The sequence below is a fragment of the Solenopsis invicta genome, chromosome 4, assembly GCF_016802725.1.
Source record: "Solenopsis invicta isolate M01_SB chromosome 4, UNIL_Sinv_3.0, whole genome shotgun sequence".
Taxonomy (NCBI): Eukaryota; Metazoa; Arthropoda; class Insecta; order Hymenoptera; family Formicidae; genus Solenopsis; species Solenopsis invicta.
Window position 1 is genome coordinate 9,677,822 of NC_052667.1, and position 20,730 is coordinate 9,698,551.

At 33.0% G+C, this 20,730-nt stretch overlaps 1 protein-coding gene across 4 annotated transcripts in view; it reads right to left on the bottom strand.

The window, feature by feature from the left end:
- LOC105198112 (trichohyalin) overlaps positions 1-20,730 on the bottom strand; it is an 81,221-nt gene that overhangs the window by 27,394 nt on the left and 33,097 nt on the right. For all 4 annotated transcript variants that reach the window (XR_005574596.1, XM_026140949.2, XM_026140950.2 and 1 more), the window contains exons 10-13: positions 18,850-20,131; positions 14,855-15,023; positions 5,639-5,833; positions 36-410 (exon numbers count right to left, since the gene is read on the bottom strand). Coding sequence is in view for 3 of the 4 variants with exons in the window: in XM_026140949.2 (XP_025996734.1) it covers positions 36-410; positions 5,639-5,833; positions 14,855-15,023; positions 18,850-20,131 (2,021 nt within the window). In the remaining variant the exon portion in view is untranslated. The remainder of the gene's footprint in view (positions 1-35; positions 411-5,638; positions 5,834-14,854; positions 15,024-18,849; positions 20,132-20,730) is intronic.

Genomic DNA, 20,730 nt, shown 5'->3' on the forward strand with positions numbered 1-20,730 from the left:
GATATACTAAAGTTTATAAATTGAAACAATTTTACCTAGAAGGCCGCAATTCGGACATTCTGAACGCATGTTCTGGACTTCTTAATTTCGACGTAGAAGCAGATTTCCCTCTCGATCTTATGTCAAATGGAGATCTGCTCCTCGATCTTGATTGCGATCTTATCCTCGGTCTCGATCTCGATGTTGATCTAGAACGCGATCCCGATCTTGACCTAGATCGCGTTCGCGATCTCAAAGGCGACCAAGATCTTGAATGAGATCTAGATTTTCGTCGGAATCGTTCTGAAACTTGACGTGCAGGTGAGTACCTCGATCGCGGTGGTGTCCTATTTCGTGATCTATGTCCATGTCGATCCAAATCCGAAGAGTCTTTGTCTCTCTCCCACTGTCGTTCCCTTCTCGTATTGAATCTGCTCGAATTAAATGGAAAATATTAAATGACAAATAAAATTATACACTTAATACATGTCTATACTCGATTCACTGCAAGAATATACTCAGCGTGAACAAAAATTCATCTATTTTGCACACGTTTTCCTACAGAAAGAGAACGCCTTCCTCTCAGGCCCATATACTCGCTTCTTTACAACGGTATAAGAGCATCGACTTAGCATATCAATATTAATTTCTGAGATGTTACATATTAAAGAACATAATAGATTAAATTCGCAAAAGGAAACTGAATGTCTTGACCATTTTTATTTGTGTTGATTTCATAAACTTTTAATAAAAACCAATATAATATTTATAATTTATTATAATTTTTCTTCACATATTAATTTGATATTGTATTATATTATTTTATTCTATAACAATTTTTAGTTTTTTTGTTATTATCCTACAATAAATATTGTAATAAGGTTTCGTAAAATAAGGATAATTTTTTTGTTTTGTTTTCTAACTTGTAATAAAATTTATTATGTTGTGTTTTTCAATTTTTAATAATTCGTCTATAAAATTGTATTTTTCGCATTTATTGCTTTGTATATTATTGTTATTGTAATACTCATTATAAAAACAATGTTTAACAAAAATATGTTTGTATTATAGATTTTTAACTATTTCATAAATCATAGACACCCAGTTGTGCAATTTAAATATATTATGATTTCGACTTAATCATAATGAAATGTAGAGATTATTTTACCTGTTCAATTTTTTAATAATAAGCGCAAATTCGAGCGTGCCATATTTACGTATACGGTACTGAGTAATGCGCTACGTTCTCCTCACTATGCTGTTCGTATGCGCAAATTTGGGTATATTCTTAGGTATATTCTGTGAAACGAGTATAGAGACAGTTGACAAACCATAATATGATTGCGGACTGAGGTGTCCTAGATTGGTTTTTTTCTTTCATGGATTATCAAGAGATGATCCGGCGGGTCAAAATATTTGAAAATTGTAAACAAATTATTTTTATAATATAATAACAGCAACAACATTTAGCCAAACTTACATGTTTCTTAATAAATTGTTCTTACATGTACATACATTAGTATGGGTAAAAAATTTTTAATTAAAAATATTTAAAAATAATGTCAAACTTTCGCTTTTGGTTGACGAGCGCAACATAGTGAGATTTGAATGTTAGAAAGGTCTACTTGGAGAGTGTGAGTAAAAGAAACAATAAAGAAAACAAAAATAGAGTGAAAAGAATGACAGGGTAAGAGGGAATAAGAACAAAGAAATTAAAGGAGTAAAAGAGGCTTCGTAAAAGAGAGAGAGAGAAATCGTGACGGATGGAAGATTTGAAAGTTTGAAGATATTATTTGGTTAAAGAATGGAAAAAAGAAAGGGGGAAAGAGTAGAAGGAAAGTGGGAAAAGGGAGAGTAGAAAAAAAGATAAAGAGGAAAAGGAAAGAAATTATAGAAATTTTGGAAGGAATTTGAAAGGATAAAGGGTAATAAGCAAATAAAAAGATAGAATGAGAGAGGAAAGTATATACATAAGTGGATTGGATATGGTAATATTAGATTGAGAGATGGATTCAAAGAAGAAAAATGGTGGTAAGGACGGGGGAGAGAGAAAGAGAGAGGAGGGGCGAGGAGTGAAAGAATGCCCTTAAGAGGAACTTTAGCTAGGGAGAAGAGAGGAAGAGTACAGAGAGAATTGATGAGTTGTTGAAAAAGAAGAAGGATAAAGAGAGGAGAGAAGGAAGGACTTGGAAATGAACTAAGAAAGTAAAATCTTCCAGAAAAGTAAAAAAACAATAAAATCACCAAAATGAAGGAAAGAGATCAAGGGAAAGAGCGAGGAAAGTTTTTAAAGGAAATGAGATAGGATATCGAGAAAGAATTTAAAAATATAAGATTAGATTAGAGATGGAAAGATTAAAGGAGGAAATTGAATTAAAGATATAAAGAGGAAAATTGGATTAAGGAAAGCGAGGAATTAAGAGAAAGAATAGAGATCAGAGTTGAAAGAGGAGGAACATAAAAGAGAGAAAGGAAATGAGGAAGAACAGTTAGAGAGGGAGAGTGAGAGAATGAAGATTAGAAGAGAGGACTGAGAATGGAATAAGAAACTGGAGAGTATGGAAAAGAAGCTGTTGCAAAAGAATGTAGAAGCGACGAAAAGAAAAAAGAGAAATGTTAAAAACCTCTCTAGCTAGAGCAAAAGAATTGAAGCTGGATTAAAGGTAGACTACCGAGAGGATGGAATTGGAAAGTGCAATACGCGGTAAGAAAAAGTAGAAAAAGAAGAACAAAAGATGGTAATGGGAATTAAGAAGAAATTAATTCAGACCATTTTCTGTTGATAGTAGAAATAAGAGAAAAAAATGGAAAAAGAAAGAAAAAAAACATAGGAGGGAAAAGAGAGGATAAGTGTCTCTTGTGTCAATTACGGAGAATTAAGAATGAAAAGATATCTGGAGGAAAAGTTATTGAAAATAGAAAGATATCTGGAAAGAAAGGGAATAAGGTTAAATGTAGATAAGTCTAAGATCATGAGGTTTAGAATAAGAGCAAGGAGATGGAAAAAGAAAAGGTAGTGGAAGAAAAAAAATTTAGAAGAGGTTAAAAATTATACTTAGGATATATGTTGCAGAGGAATGGAGGACAAGAGGTGCATATAAGGGATAAGTGAGAACGAGAGCAACAATAAACAGATATGAGGGGTTAGGGAAACGGATTCATTTAGGAATGAATGGGAAAAGAGGCTGTGTCTGATACGTTAGTGTAGACGGTGATCAGTCTAGACGGAATAAAGATATGGAAGTGAAAAGAAAAAGAAGAAATTGAAAGATTGTAAGAGATATATATGAGTTATTAAGGGCAGATAGCTTTATGGCGGACTACATGATTAGAGAAGAAGTGATAAAAAAAAGGGCAGGAATGAGAATTTGGAAATACAAAAGAAGATTAATGGAACGAGGAGAAGACGAGAGAGAATATGATATCCTCTTGAGAGAGAATTTCTGGAAGGAAAGAGGAATGGGACAGGGGAACGGATCGGTTGAAGAATTAATGGGGGAGAAGTTGGGGGAGGGGGGAAATTGAGAGTTCGAGGTTTAATAAATAGTATGAGAAAATTAAAGGAAAGAAATTGTCAAAATATTTGATAAAAAAAGGATAGTCGTAGAATAAATAAAAAACGAGATAAGGAAGTAGATACTAGATGGAGGAAGAAAGAAGTGTAGATTGTGGAGAACAGGTAGAAACTTGGAAACATATTTGAGAAAAATGCAGAAAGTTGAGAGAAAGGAGAGGAAGTAGGCAAAAAAATTATAAATGGGTGTTGGAAGAAAAGGGAATGGGAGAAGGATGGATAAAAAAGGTAGAGAAGGACTGTGTGTGTGTGTGTGAGAGAGAGAGAGAGAGAGAGAGAGAGAGAGAGAGAGAATAAAACACAGAGAGAGAGAGAGAGAGAGAGAGAGAGAGAGAGAGAGAGAATAAAACAGAGAGAGAGAGAGAAAGGAATAAATATTGATTATAAAAATGTAAAGTACAAAATATTAAAATAGAATATGAATTAGGAAAGTCAGTTAAGATGAAATGTAAGCACAAAAGCAACAGAAGCAGGAGTCCAAGGAGGAGAAGAAAAAGAGGAAAAGGGAAAAAGAGGGGAGGACGTGCGTAGCAAGAGAGCGTTGTTAGGAAGCGTAAAAATTATACTGTAGAGTGTAGAGAATTGAAACGACAATGTAGATTTGTATTGCGATGAAGTGATATGTAGCAAAAGACTATAAATCCTAAAGGGATTAATTAATAAATACATAAATAATAAATACATATCGTCCTGAGTTAAGGAGGTATGATTGACACAAATCTCACAAAAGATACATACGTGAGGTCATCAATTTTAGTACATTTTTAATACTAGAAGGACCAAGTAGCCAATTTGGCTCCCTTATATTTGATGTTATATTCGCATATATTTTACAAATCTATTTACAAGTTTTATACTGGTAAAAATTACCATTAAACATAAAGGCATGTATATACATATATGTACATATACATATACAAATGTATTACTATAAGTGATTAAGCAAAATAATATATTTAAACCGCGCTGGATGTACATGCGAGATTTAATTGTAATATTACATGAATGCAAACGTTTCGATTCTTATATTGAGTCATCTTCAGTGCATAAACGGTACGCTGTCATAGGTGATAGTGCGATAAGACATGCCAAACTATGACAGCATACCGTTTATGCACTGAAGATAACTCAATATAGGAGTCAAACGTTTGCGTTCATGTAATATTACAATTATTATAATTAATAAAATCTCGCATGTATACACAGCGCGGCTTAAATATATTATTTGGCTCTACTTAATCACTTGTTGATTTCGAATCATGATAAGCCTTTATTTCTATTGTTACAATTTGTATTACTATATTTTGTCGAAAGCGCAGTATATTTGTTATGTAGTTATATATTTTCAATTAAACTTAAACAATGAATTAGTAATATCATTGATATTAAAATGTTATACATAAATATCTATACGTTTAATTTCTATTTATTATTTACGCAAAAATGGACCCAAATTAATTCTTACGGAGACCTTCTAAGGGGGTCATCAAATCCGGTCCTTCTAGTGTTGACATGTACTATACCTCACTTATTACTTCACGGTAAACTAACTCGTTCCCATACATAGTTAATTGTTTAAAGTCTCGTATGCTATATACCCAGTTCGTGAGATTAACAATGGAACCTCACAAAGAAAATCAAATTTTAATAAAACTTGGCATAAATTTAGAGAAAGTAAATACATTTAGAAATTTCCAATTGTGGCTAAAAAACGGTTTGAAGGGGTGAAACTACTCCTCAAAGGTAAAGAGACTTTTGCCTTTTTTCAATATATCTCGTAAACCAAACAAATTATCAAAAAATGTTGTATATCAAAGTTTTATAGCACAAAAAATATATCTATTTAATTATGCTGTCCATTTTTAAAACCATAAAATAGAACTAAAATAAGAAAGATATAGTATTATATAACATGTTAAAAATTCAATGAAATTTTACTTATGTATCTTTTCTTTTTATTAGTTTTTTCTATTCTACATTTTTTTTTATAATGTATATAATTTTTAAAGCAGATTAAAGCATACTAATTTTTCGGTTATATGTACTTCCTTAATGTCCCCCCTTATAAGTAGAATGTGAGTGTACCTCCTCCTATATTTTAATTGAGGCGAAGCCACGTCCCTTTCTAGACTTCCCTCTCTGTAATACGTTCGATCGTCATATTCAAGAGGCAAATCTTGTTCAACGGTGTACGAATCCATGGATTCGTTACTATCTCGTAAAATTCCGCCGCTTTCAGTACATTGCCAAAACGTATGATCCAATTCTTCCGTGCGAAATCTATAAACAACATTTATTACATATTAATAATATCTTTTATTGTATGCAATATAATTACGAAGAATACGCAATTTAATGCTCTGTACACAGAAGAAAACGTTCTCGTTTTGAGAACATCTTTATTTTTGAAATGTTAAAATAAGATTATATAACATTAAATACAAAAAATTTGCTTACACGAAGAATTTGATGTAATTTTATCGCAAAAATATGTCATTATTTAATAATAATTTTGAGAGGAAAGGAAAAAATATCAGACAAAAAATAACATCACATCAGCATATTGAGAATGTTTTACTAGCTAATCCACCATACTTTAATATTATAAAAATAATCATATTTCTGCTGTAACACGCTAATATATAGCTCGTGCCATTGGCTAATGCTTTAAAATTGAGTTTTAAAACTATGTTTTAATACTAGCATCTCTTTTCTCTCCAAAATTCCATCACAATAAAAGGTTGTTATCGTTTATTTTTAACAGTTAATTATTGGTAAAAAAGAAGTAAATTCCATTCCATTTCAATCGTCGAAAAATACTCTTTCGGAATTCTGTTTAAACCCTTTTTCTTGACGCAGTATTTTCAAAATCGATGATCGTGATATCTCAAAAATTACTTGATCGATTGAACATAAAAAAAACTATTCGATCGATTTAGCTAAATCTTTTAAATATTTCTTCACTAAATCCTGTTCTTCACAAGATTTTTAATAATGGCTAATTGTTTATTAAGGGTGTTCTGGCTATACAATCCCAGACAAAAGTTGCTTAAATTTAAAATTGATAAAATTCTACATTTTTATAATTTAAGACGTGCACCATATATGCTCGTATAATGTATAAGACTTACATAATGCCAGTTATGATATTTGGCACAACAAATAAATATATTTTTATATTTTGCAATTTTTGCAATCATCGACAAAAAACTTTTGATCGTGAAAATTACTTGAAATCAATTGTAAGAAATGAAAGAACTAGACGCATATTGATAATTTCATGCAATTTAATATATAGGGGAGACCGGGACAAATTGTTAGACGGGGTAATTCGATAATTGGAAATATCTTTTTATAGTTACATACTACTGTGTCCAAAAAGTAAGGTGACATTGCATTTATTTCGAAAATTCTTTATTTATTCTTGCAAATCAATTTCGTCCCCTTCAAAGTAATCCCCCCCTGATATAATACACTTATTCCAACGGATTTTCCAATCTTCGAAACAGTTGTAATAATCGATTTCAGGAATGGCCTTTAGCTCCTTCTTCGCAGCGAAACGGTGTCCCCGGAGCGGCCGCTTGAGTTTGCTGAATAGCCAGAAGTCGCATGGAGCCAAATCAGGTGAATACGGTGGTTGTGGAACGATATTAGTCGAGTTTTTGGTTAAAAAATCACGAATCACCGTTTCGAGTCGATAGAAGAGATTCAAGCCGCTGCAAAGAAGGAGCTAAAGGCCATTCCTGAAATCGATTATTACAACTGTTTCGAAGATTGGAAAATCCGTTGGAATAAGTGTATTATATCAGGGGGGGATTACTTTGAAGGGGACGAAATTGATTTGCAAGAATAAATAAAGAATTTTCGAAATAAATGCAATGTCACCTTACTTTTTGGACACAGTAGTATTAAAAATTTACTTTGAATACTGCAAACACGTCCTAATGTAACGATGTTGCTAACAAAGATTTGTTGGTAACGGCGTCATATTGAAGTCATAGTAGTGAAAAATGTGTTTTGCGACAGTCGAAGTAATTTCTGATAGTCGGCATTTCTTCGAAATTTAAATAAGATAATAAGGTTTTTTTGAAAACTTTGAATGTATCGTGTCCAGTTGAACGTATTTGAAACATTTCGTGTTTACTTTTTGCTGTGTAATGTCTATTTTTGTCGATCATACGCAATAATGCGCACAGTTGATGTTGGGGCTATTCGTAATACCGAGCACCGGGGCGATTCGTTAATACTAGAGTCCTATATAAAGAGAGAAGCGACATTGATGTCCGAAGCTCTGATTGGTAATCTGATTGATACTTGATTGGCTAAGCGAGCAGCCATATTGTGACTACAGCTGTTTGTAGAATGATACGAATGGTGTTTGATGACATTAGAGCGGTCCCAAAATGGTGGTGGAGAACTCAATTGGATACTGAAGGTTGTGGTGGGGGTTCGATGTCGCTTCTCTCTTTATATAGGACTCTAGTTAATACTGATTGCAGTGCCTAACCTATGTTGGGTAACCCTAAAGGGCCTCGCACATGAAACGCATAACATAAGCATAACATAAGACCTATGGGCCAATGAGCATCCAGCATAAAGTCGCCATATTGATTTACCTAACATTTTCATTGGTCCGTTAGTCTTATGTTGTGCTTATGTTATATTATGGATTTCATGTGCGAGACCCTAAAGGGCCTTGCACATGAAATGCATAACATAACATAAGCACAACATAAGACCGATGGGCCAATGAGCATTCAGCATAAAGTCGTCATATTGATTTACATAACATTTTCATTGGTCCGTCGGTTTTATGTTGTGCTTATGTTATGTTATGCATTTCATGTGCGAGGCCCTTTAACCCTTCGGCTGTGTTACAAACGTCTGCGCTACGCAGAGTTGAACATTGAGGTAAAGTTCTTCATTGATTTAGTTCAAACTTGATAATATTGTGTCTTTTAGTACATAGAACATGAATATGAATATAAAATCGTCGCTCTTAAGCAGATAAAAAGTTATAAAGCGTTAAAGATTGACACTTATGAAGTTAGGAAATCTGTCACACCGATGGCATAAAAGAACATGCGAACGTGTATGTTTGCATTTGTTTTTTGTATATCTACATCCTTTTTTAAATAAAAGAAAGTCTTAACAACAGCTTTTTTACAGACTTTTAACTTAAAATACAAATTTCGGAATATTCCCGGACTAGTTACGAATTACCCCGGGCTTGGGGCTATTCTTAATTCTTGACATTGGTCGACATTTTTATATGTACTTTAAAGCAAGTACATTTGCATGTTCTATTTATATCGGCATTGTGAAGGGGAAGGTTCAACCTTTCAAATCGGCTCATGTTTTTTTTTTATTAATATAGGATTCAGGAGAAACAAAAGAAAAAAAGGTCTAACAATTTGCCCCGGTCTTCCCTATTAGATATTGAATGATATTAAAACTTAAAAATCCATAAGATATTTAAATAAATATCATTAACATAATATTTGCTTTCTAGCACTTTATACATGTCAAAATAGAATGTGGTTATGTAGTTCATTCAGAAATTTGACTTTTACTGAAATTTTGCGTCGTTTTATCATTGATATCTTAATAACGAGTTAGTAAATCAATATAAACTTTTTTTAGAAAAATTGCTCAATATTTTATTTACTTATAAACAAAGTTTCAGAATATTGGCAATGTTGCTTCTTTATAATTTCGTTGATATAAGTCGAAATGTACTGCTACACCATAAGAATACATGCAAAATTTTAAACTAAATAATAACTCGTGAACCAGTTAGAGGATCAATTTCAAACTTTAAACATGTGTTCAGATAATAAATAAAAACAATTTATAAAATTTTTAAAGCATTGTTAATGTTAGACGTTACCGGCAGTACATCCTTAATAAAATCACAAATTTTTGGTGAAAATGAGTTTTTGCTTTAAAAAATTGGCAATTTCTTAAAAAATGGATAAATTTAAAAAGTCCTGTTTGGAAAACCAGATTTAAGTTTCTTCTTTAAGATTCTCAAAGCATTTCTGATTTCGGAACATTTTGTGAAATGTTATGATAACTATTATAAAATACATTTTAATAAACATGATTTATGCCGGTACTTATTCCAGTCATCATTCATAATAAATCAACATAGAAAAATTTTTAAATAAATAAAAGTACATATTTAACAAAGAAAATCTTTTATTTGATTCATTACCTTTTCATTAAGAACAGTTATTTTTAGAATTTGAATTATTATCTTTTTTTAATAAAATCTTAATTGAGGGAAGTACGGACGTTATACAGGGTACAAAATTCTCTGAATTGGCTATACAGAATTGAAAATCTTTTTATACATTTAAAATATACACAAAAATGACTGGTAAAATACCTTGAGTTTAAATACGGAGAACAAAATTAAAAATTATTGATATGACATATATATTTCTTTTTGTTTTTAAGTTTAAGTTTAGTATCCTACTATTTGTTCTTGTGTGTATTTTAAATATATAAATTTGCAATTTTGTAAAGCCAATTTGGAAAATTTGTCGGTAACTCCGTCAGTTTAAGACCCCATGAAACCAATGCTGAAGTCGTTTGTATACGTAAATATTTTTGTTTCCAACACATCTTTGTATTGAAGACATAGATTGAAAAATCCTCTTGTAGAATTAAAGTATAAATATATAAATAAATTAAAGTATAGAGATATAATAAAGTACGCAGGCTACAATTTGATATAAAAAACAAAAAAAAATTTTTTAAATATAGTTTTGTTAGTCAACATTTGCTGCGCATAAAAATTTGAAATTTTAAGACAAAATCACTATGTAGGGGTTTTTAAAATCGATAATTATGAATCCAAAGTCAAAAATTCAAAACTCAAAATAGCGGATATAATATGACGGACAAAATTATCAAAATCGATCGGAGTCGTTTGAAACTTGCTATTTAAGTGGATGCTAAAGTAACAGAAGAGCTTTCTCGACGTCGGTACTGCAGATCACTGCAGATTATTTTTCAAGCAAGACTAGGTTATCGCTCTTTGTCCATCGCATAGATCTGTCTTTATTTTTCGATTATTTCACCATCTGCGAAAAGATTTATTAACTACTGTTGGGTACCATACTCCTTTGTTTATGATAGTTCAGCTTCGCTGAGCGAAATACGCATGTGGTAAAAGCACGTTAGCATATCTTTTTTATTAAACATTCAGTCGTAATTTCACACGGTCAGTGTTATTCGTGCATGTTTTCTGAAGTGCGCTCTACTATCATTTTGTACGTACAAGCAACACAACTTCTGTATTAAGGTAAAATTAACCTCAGGTGACGGGTAAGGAAAAGTAAGTAAATTGCACGCACCTAAAGGAAATTTATCGCAGTAAAGTGATTTTTGAAGTTGAAATCGAGTACAGAGATAGAAACTTTAAACATTTTTTTTATCATTATGTATTGTCATATTAAACAATTTTTCATTTGGTAATGCTATATTCAGCAAAAAAAGGCAAATAGATAAACAAAAAAATTTCTCGCGCTTTGAGTAATTGTACGCGCGGTTGGATAAATGTACGCGGAGGAAAAATGAGGTTATAGTCCATTTTTTTAGCTGCACTACAGTGTACTAGTGGCACTATAGTGGTCTCACGCGGTCTCATGCCTTTCAAGATAGATGCGTAAAATTGTCCACTGCGGATTTGATTTGATAAAAAAACAATTACTCAATGACTATTTAATTAAATTTAATAAACAATAGTTCTAAAAACGCACGAAAAAACGTACTTTTGTTAGGTATAACAAAATTAAATGAATAAATTAAAAATACGGACTTTATTTTCTGAACGCCAAAATCGCAACAAAAATCATGATTTTACTTTTTCTATTTTTTCAATTAACTACGTTTTTAAATGATATAACGTATGGTTATATATTAAAAAAATACCTTTAGCTTACAAATATCGTCAAAAATATCGTGATATAATCTCTATTCATCGGCAAGATGCCAAACCACGAAGCGTACAATTACCTAGTGCGTACAATAACTACGGTGACCATCCGTCCTTTATTTAAAAGAACAGTCCTTTATTTCAAGTAGCTGTCCTTTAGATTTATTCGTTTCTTGAAAACTCAATTTTGTCCTTTTTTTAAAAAATTGTATCTTTTATATTACAATTTTGTCCTTTATTTACAAAATTACAGTCTTAATTTGAACACAGTTTGTCTCAGAAAAGGACAGGTAAAATTAATTCTGATACATTGAATTGCTATTGGCACTTCTGCGAATTTATTCGATTAATTTAACTAGAGGTTGTTGAAAGAAAAAAAATGTTTCAAAAATTACAGAATTTTATTTATATTTTCCTGACTCAAACGCTCCTACTAAGAGAATGTTATCAATAACAAATAATATTTGGAGTAAAGAAACAACCCAACTTGAAGTTGAGATTCTTGAAGCTGGTATTATTTATACAAAATGCAATTATAAAATTGTTTAAAATTTCATGATTTTTTTAAACAATTATCATCATTCTTTAAAACAAATACATTTTTCTCAGGAATACATTCAAAACTTATTATTTTTGTTAAAAAATATATATGTATAAATACTATTGTTAAAAATGTATAAAATATAAATATATATACATAAAGATAATTTTTCTTATATAATTATATACTTACAATTAGTTAAAATTCAGATTAGATCCGTTTTCATTTTTTTTTTTTTTTTATTTCAAACCTATTCCAAATTCAAAGAATTTATTCCAACGCAATCAAACCAGTTTAAAATTATTAAAAAATTACTAACAAGGGAAGGACCAGGTGAGAGACTCTGGGATTTTGATCCCAATTTTTTTAGTTATTCTGGAGACGAAAAAAAAGTTTACGTCTCCCGGCGTTTCATCGAATAGGCCTTAGTTTCGAAATAATAAATTTGTGAAAATTGGCCATACCGCGGCGCGTCATATGAGCCTTCCCGGTAACTGTTCTCGCAACCAGTGCAGTCGGCTCCGTGAAGCAAGTACCTAACGCACGGAGCCGACTGCACTGGTTGCGAGAACAGTTACCGGGAAGGTTCATATGACGCGCCGCGGTATGGGCAATTTTCACAAATTTATTATTTCGAAACTAATGCCTATTCGATGAAACGCCGGGAGACGTAAACTTTTTTTTCGTCTCCAGAATAACTAAAAAAATTGGGATCAAAATCCCAGGGTCTTTCACCTGATCCTCCCCTTGTAAGTGCTTTATTTTGATATACAACACAAAAAAATTTTGAAATGCTTCGATTCCTAACTACCATAAAATGATTTAGAAACATTAGGAATAAACCCTTAAAATTTTGTCCTTTATTTTCTCGAAAAATATATGGTCACCGTAACAATAACCCTACTTTCCCCTAATACAAGTGAATTTTTAATGATTTATTAATTTTTGTTTTCTTGTAAAACTGAGCAGAGCGCATTTTCTTTTTACGCGTATTTCAATTCTAAAAAAAGTTTTTGTGATTCTGTAACGCCAATTCGAAGATATTTAGTGCATAGTAAATGTCGGTAATTCACGGTACTTTAGCATCCTCTTAAGTATTTTTAAAGTCTCAGATTACAAATCTCATGTTAAAAATACAAACTTCAAAATGCCAGATACGATATGGCAGATCAATATAGCAAATATAATTTTCAAAATTGCTCGGATTTGCTTGAAAATTCCATCCACAATATTAAATCCGCCATTTTAAACTTTGTATTTTTCACACCGGATTTGTACTCAGCGACTCCAGAAATACAAGTTTTACAAAATTATATTCACTAGAAAAAAATTGCAACAAAGAGTAAATGTACAAAATGAAATCGTTCTACTTTAGGGACACCATGTATAACAAGAACAATGTTACTGGAACTAATATTAGAAGCGTAAAATAAAAAATTAGTATAAAAAAATTTATTAAAGAATTTGATAATTTTAAGAGAATCTAACCCAACCCAAGATTTTGTTGTAATTTATCACGTTCCAATCAATCAGATTGTAATTTTAGACTGGAAATATGATCAATATCAATGTGATTAATCGCGACAAAAATTCGAATAAGGTTATGTTAAATCTTTTGAGTTTCGTAGTCCCGTAAGGAGAGCAGAGACTGTCCAGGTGAACCTTACTTTACTAAAAAGCATTTTTTTACAACTTTATATCAATATCAACTTTATTAATAACTTTTTAACAAATAAGAAACGATAGCTAAAACCCGAAAGTCATTCAAGATGATGACCTTGACAACATATGTCAAGGTTAAAATAATCAGAGCTGAGTCCCTTATAGTAATTATCCAATTATGTTCTGTCAATAAAATAGAATGTGACCTTAGGAGTCCCTTAAAATTATCAAATTCTTTAAAAAAAATTAAATTATATACAGTGATTCAGAACGACCCATGTGTCTCTGTAGAGACGTGTTCTTGGGTAAATTCTGAGACGATTTTTCCTGTACGAAAATTTTGTCCGGCGCTTACTTTTTGAATAATAAGAGGATAAAGTTAGCAAATCACGAGCCGTGTACACATGGTAGACAAAGGCGGCGCAACTCACCGTCCGATACGAGTAAGCGCCCGCGTCGGACGGTGAGTTGCGCCGCCTTTGTTTACCATGTGTACACGGCCCGTGATTTGCTAACTTTATCCTCTTATTATTCAAAAAGTAAGCGCCGGACAAAATTTTCGTACAGGAAAAATCGTCTCAGAATTTATCCAAGAACACGTCTTTACAGGGACACATGGGTCATTCTGAATCACCCTGTATATAAGCAAAATTATCATTGTTTCATATATAATCAAGATTCTAATTTTGTTTACACGTAAAACAACAATTATTAAAAAGTCATATAATATTAATTTTTATTTGATGCTAATGTTTTTTTTACCTTCTGTTATGATCGTAACAAACTGTCAGGTAGTACATTAGCGACCAATAGCAGCGGTAAATCGTGGTGACTTCTTACTTGAAATTAGCTGCGTTTCAAATTTTTTATTGATGTGTATTTTTATTACTAATTTATCTTAGCTTTATTTTTTTATAGCTGAAATAGTATACACTTTCTGTATTTAAAATAAAATAGGTAATATGTTGGAAATTTAGTGATAGCAAAAAGGAAGGTTCTAGTGCAGTTCAGTGCAACCATAAAAAACAAATCATTTTATAAAATAATTGCGCATATGGAAAGCAGATAATTTCAAGCAAAAAGGCATTATTGACCGCTAAATAAAATATTTACATAAAAATAATATTCAATGATGAATATTTCATGATAATACCTATTATCCCTGTATTTCTCAGATTCCAAATTGGTTCTTTCTCTCAAAATCTCCATTGGGTCGTACGATCTAGTATCTTTCTCGTGATCTCTGTCCACATTGTCGTGTCTTCTTCTACCCCAATCATCGCGATTGTTTTTAGAAGATGCACCGTGCTTTTTAAAGTTGTCTATAAATATAAATAATATAAATTAATATAAACATATATACATACAGACGCACGCACGCACGCACGCACGCACGCACGCACGCACGCACGCACGCACGCACGCACGCACGCACGCACGCACGCACGCACGCACGCACGCACGCACGCACGCACGCACGCACGCACGCACGCACGCACGCACGCACGCACGCACGCACGCACGCACGCACGCACGCACGCACGCACGCACGCACGCACGCACGCACGCACGACACACACAGGGTGTCCCAGAAAGCTCGCCTCCTCTTTTATGAACGGATTCTTTGGAAAATTCGAAGAGAAAAATCTTAATACAAAAATGTCGGGGTATAATGGTTTTCAAACTATTTACGATTAAAATTTACGAATTACAAAGCTGAGATTTAGCGCGCTCAAGCATGGCGATATGACAAGGTACCACAAGAGTACTTCTTGACATTGAGGTTGTCATACAAATACGCAGTAACATTTATATTAAGAAATTATGATTGTAGCAAACATATTTGTACATTACATATGTATAATTAACGTTTTCAATAAAATATCAATTCAATAACAAGATGTTACGATTGGGTCAAAATCAATTCATTGCCATGTTCATATGATAAGAACTGTGATGGTAATGTATCCAAAAGTAAAAGTTCTTATAAAAAAAAAGTTCTTATCATATGAACACGGTAATGAATTGATTTTCACAGTTGACCCAACCGCTATTGTAACATCTTGTTATTGAATTAATATTTTACTGAAAAAGTTAATTATGCATATGTAATGTACAAATATGTTTGGTACAGTCATAATTTTTTTAATATAAATGTCGCTGCATATTTATATGCCAACCTCAATGTCAAGAGATACTCTTGTGGTACCTTGTCATGTCTCCATGCCTGAGCGCGCTAAATGTCAGCTCTGTGATTCGTAAATTTTAATCGCGAATAATTTGAAAACCATTATACCCTCGACATTTTTGTATTAAGAGTTTTATTGTAGAATTTTCCAAAGAATCCGCTTATAAAAGGAGAGACAATCTTTCTGGGCCACCCTGTGAGTATATATATATATATATATATATATATATATATATATATATATATATATATATATACAGGGTGATTCAAAATAACATATTGGTCCCGAAGCTGACATATTCGTAATCGAATTCTGATACGATTTTTTCTTTTACAAAAATTTGTCCGGCGTTTAGTTTTCAAGTACAAGAAGAATTAGTTAGCGTATGACGGGTCGGATACAAGTGATAGACAGGGGCGGCGCGATTCACTGTTACATGCGGGTGTTTCCGTGAGGCGCCTCCTGCGCTTACATGACTGACAAAAGTACACGGACAGCACATTCCTATTTAAACTTTCTCTTTCTCTCTCTCTGTCACTTTAATTATGCTACATTTAATTTGTCAAATTTTGATCTGTGTCATCCAGCCGTCAAATAACGGGATAACCGTAAAATCTTCAAGAAAGTTTACATTATTGTAATAAATGTACGCCCGCAAATAATAAAATTTAATGCAAATAAGATTACTTCAATATCATTTGCAAGTTAAAAGTAGCAATTTTAAAACGCACAAGAAGGGAAGGAAAGAGAGAGTGAGTATGAGAGAGTGAGAGTGAGAAACGGGGGGCTTTGAACAAGTTTAAGCACGTTTACTCACACACATGGCGATCAGCTTATTGTTTCCACGATCCGACAGTTTAATTTAAATTTGTCCTTTATCCAGATCTATCCCTCGAAGTTGTTTTATATTTCACTACATTTGCACTATTTATGGTACTCTGCACTCAATCGATAAAATCGGAATTACGCGACGAACCGATCAATCGACTTTATTAATTATTATTAATCACTACTCTGATCACTACAATCATTTGATGCGTTAAAATTATTCGAAGAAACACGTGTTTACGTTACGATCACACAACACGTGTTCACTCGACGATATCAATTAGTCGACTGGATGTTATTGGTTATGTCGTCATAAGAGTGTCGAACGATTGGTTAAAGCCATAAGTCAAAACGCGGCAATTCAAAATAAAAATATTATTTAATACGATTTACATCAATACAATTTATTAGAAAAATGTTGCAAATGCATGTTTATCATTATTTGTTAAAAATTGTATGATCCATATGTGACTTTATCAAGATAATTATTTTGAACATTTATTATGAAGAAACCACAAGGATATAATTCTTGAAATCTCCTTACAGCAACGAATAATCTGCCCTTTTCAGGACAACCAAACATTTTATTTAAAGGAATATTTTCACAGTTTTCGCAAATAAAAAATAAAAAATAATATTTAGAAGAAATTGATTTTAATAAAATCATTTCTTGAATATTTTGAATAAATAATAATTATCTCAATAAAGTCACTGATAATTCATACAATTTTTAACAAATAATGATAAACATGCATTTGCAACATTTTTCTAATAAATTGTATTGATGTAAATCGTATTAATCAATACTTTTATTTTAAATTACCGTGTTTTGACTTATGGCTTTAACCAATCGTTTGACACTCTTATAACGACATAACCAATAACATCCAGTCGACTAATTATTAATTGATATCGTCGAATGAACACGTGTTGTGTGATCGTAACGTAAACACGTGTTTCTTCGAGTAATTTTAACGCATTAAATGATTGTAGTTATCAGAGTAGTGATTAATAGTAATTAATAAAGTCGATTGATCGGTTCGTCGCGTAATTCCGCTTTTATCGATCAAGTGAAGAGTAAATAGTGCAAATGTGGTGAAATGTAAAACAACTTCGAGGGATAGATCTGGATAAAGGACAAATTTAAATTGAACTGTCGCATCGTGGAAACAATAAGCTGATTGCCGTGTGCGTGAGTAAACGTGCTTAAACTTGTTCGAAGCCCCTCCCCCCCGTCTCTCTCTCTCTCTCTCTCTCTCTCTCTTCCTCTCTCATACTCACTCTCTCCTTCCTTCCCTTTTTATGCGTTTTAAAATTGCTACTTTTAACTTGCAAATGATATTGAAGTAATCTTATTTGCATTAAATTTTATTATTCGCGGGCGTACATTCATTACAGTAAGGTAAACTTTCTTGAAGATTTCACGGTTATCCCGTTATTTGACAGCTGGATGACAGAGATCGAAATTTGACAAGTTAAATGTAGCATAATTAAAGTGACAGAGAGAGAGAGAGAGAGAGAGAGAGAAAGTTTAAATAGGAATGTGCTGTCCGTGTACTTTTGTCAGTCATGTAAGCGCAGGAGGTGCCTCATGGAAACACCCGCATGTAACAGTGAGTCGCGCCGTCCCTGCCTACCACTTGTATCCGGTCCGTCATACGCTAACCAATTCTTCTTATAACTTGAAAACTAAGCTCCGGACAAATTTTTGCGAAAGGAAAAATCGTCTCAGAATTCGATGACGAATATACTAGCTTCGGGACCAATATGTTTGAATCAGCCTTATATATATATATATATATATATATATATATACATAGGGTGTTTATTGATGGTTATCCCCACGTTTTACCATAGGAGCACACATTTGTTATTTCTAATATAATAATATGTTAGAAATGCATATCTATCGATAAATCATGCTTCTATACACACACCCACACCCCCACCCACACACACACACACACACACACACGCACACACCCACGCACACACGCGCGCACACGCACACACGCGCGCACACGTACACACGCGCGCACACGCACACGCACACACAAGATAAACTAATAATTTCTAACGATGTAAAATATAAAATTGTTTACACAAAAAAAACAATTGTAAACTTTTTTACCTTCGTTATAACTGAAGCGTGGTGGAGATCGCGCATATCTTTCTTTTCTCTCATCTGTTCTCGATCTAGCTGATCGCTCGTCTTCATATCTTTCTCTTTTTTTATCTCTGTCCCGCGTAATAACTTCATCTTTCCTCTTTGGACTTTTACTGCGACTTCTGCTCCAGCTGTGACCAGGACTGCCACTTCTGCTTCTCTGTCGTTCCCACGAGACATAGGGACTTCCACTCCTTCTTCTTCTTCCTCGTTCCGAAGGGCTCAATTTTCTCCTATCTACAGAATCTGCTTTGGAACCTCTTCTGTCAGACTTTTCCGCGTCGTCGGACTTCCTCTCTTTCTTGTCTTTATCATGCAAATATCGTTTCTCACTTTCCTTCTTGTTGGGGCTTCTCCTTCTGTGTTCTCGGACGGGAGATCGTACGCTCGATGACGGGACACTGGTATCATTTCGATTAGTCTTATATTTCTTTACGTCGTCATTCTTATTTTCTCTGTCGTAATTCTCGGATTGTTCCGATCGAATTGAGACCGCTTGCTCTGACGCCGGGGATCTCGACTGTCGCGTCGCTATTATTGATGATTTGGAAACCACGGAAAATTCAGTTGCATCCAATAACGCGTTTTCAGTGTTTCCGCTGTTACTCGCCGCGTTACATCTCTGCTCGAAATGATCCACTTGTTTCTCATTCGGATATTCCTTGATGTCATTTTTCAATGCATGCGACTCTAACAGCTTCTTCTGTATTGTCAATAAAGCCGCAGCATGCTGAGCGGGATCCTGTAACGGCGTTTCCAAGATTCGTTTCGATTTTACTTGCTCGTTAATATTGCGACGAATCAAAAGCTGCTTGGGAATGAGTTTAAGCGCGTTCTTTGTCTCGTTCACCTCGTCGCTTTTTGTACATGTCGCAGAGCTTACACTGTTGCTCGCAACGTGCTGTTTATCATGAGATGCTTTATCCAATCCGTATTCCGCAAACATATCCATATGTCTTAAGACATGTACTTTTGGACATGGCTCATTTATCGAAATGTCATCAAACAGATTATCAGCGGTTTTAATATCGAAATTATTAGCAGAGTCTTTATCCTCCTGTGCTTTATTCAAAATATTTTCTATTTTTTCGTTCGACGTATGTTTAGTATCACGTAGTTTTGTTAACTGTAAAGATATATCAGACATAGGAATCGATAGTTTATCTGCCGTAATCAACATCTCTTTTTTCCTTTTCTCATGCAGCAGAGAATTACAAGAGCTGCTCTCATTAGATATTTCTACATCCTACAAAACAAAAAAAATTATTTATATAAGGTTATATAAAAGATATATGAAAAAAGACCTCTATTTCGAGACTAGATTTGACACTTCAAAATATTAGAGTACAGACGATAAATCGCTGATTGTTGACTTATTTTCATATTTTATGAATACTTAGCGTAAAACTGTTCATTTGCAATGCTGGAGAAAAGTTAAAATAAATAATAAAAATATTTATTTAAAAGATGTAGGAGAAGACGCGGCAAGAGAGTAAAAAGATAAAACTAGAGTTACGTTCCGAATTTGCGCATTAAGAAAATGCTATAGTGACGGGAATTACCGACACATTACAGTGTTCATTAATTTTCGAATTGGCTCTACAGATCACAAAATCCTTTTACAGAATAAAAGTACGCACCAAAACAAAGTGCGGGCTGGTAAATTTTACGAGAAAATCAAACAAAAAGTTAAAAATTTATTTATTTTTGGCTCGTAGATCTGTCAACCAAGGTTAACTTTTGTCATTTACTAACGTTCTGTAGCTCATATATATGAAATGAGACCAGGACGCACTTTAGAAAACTCTAACGAACAACACTGACTGTGTGTCATTCCAGTCAAAA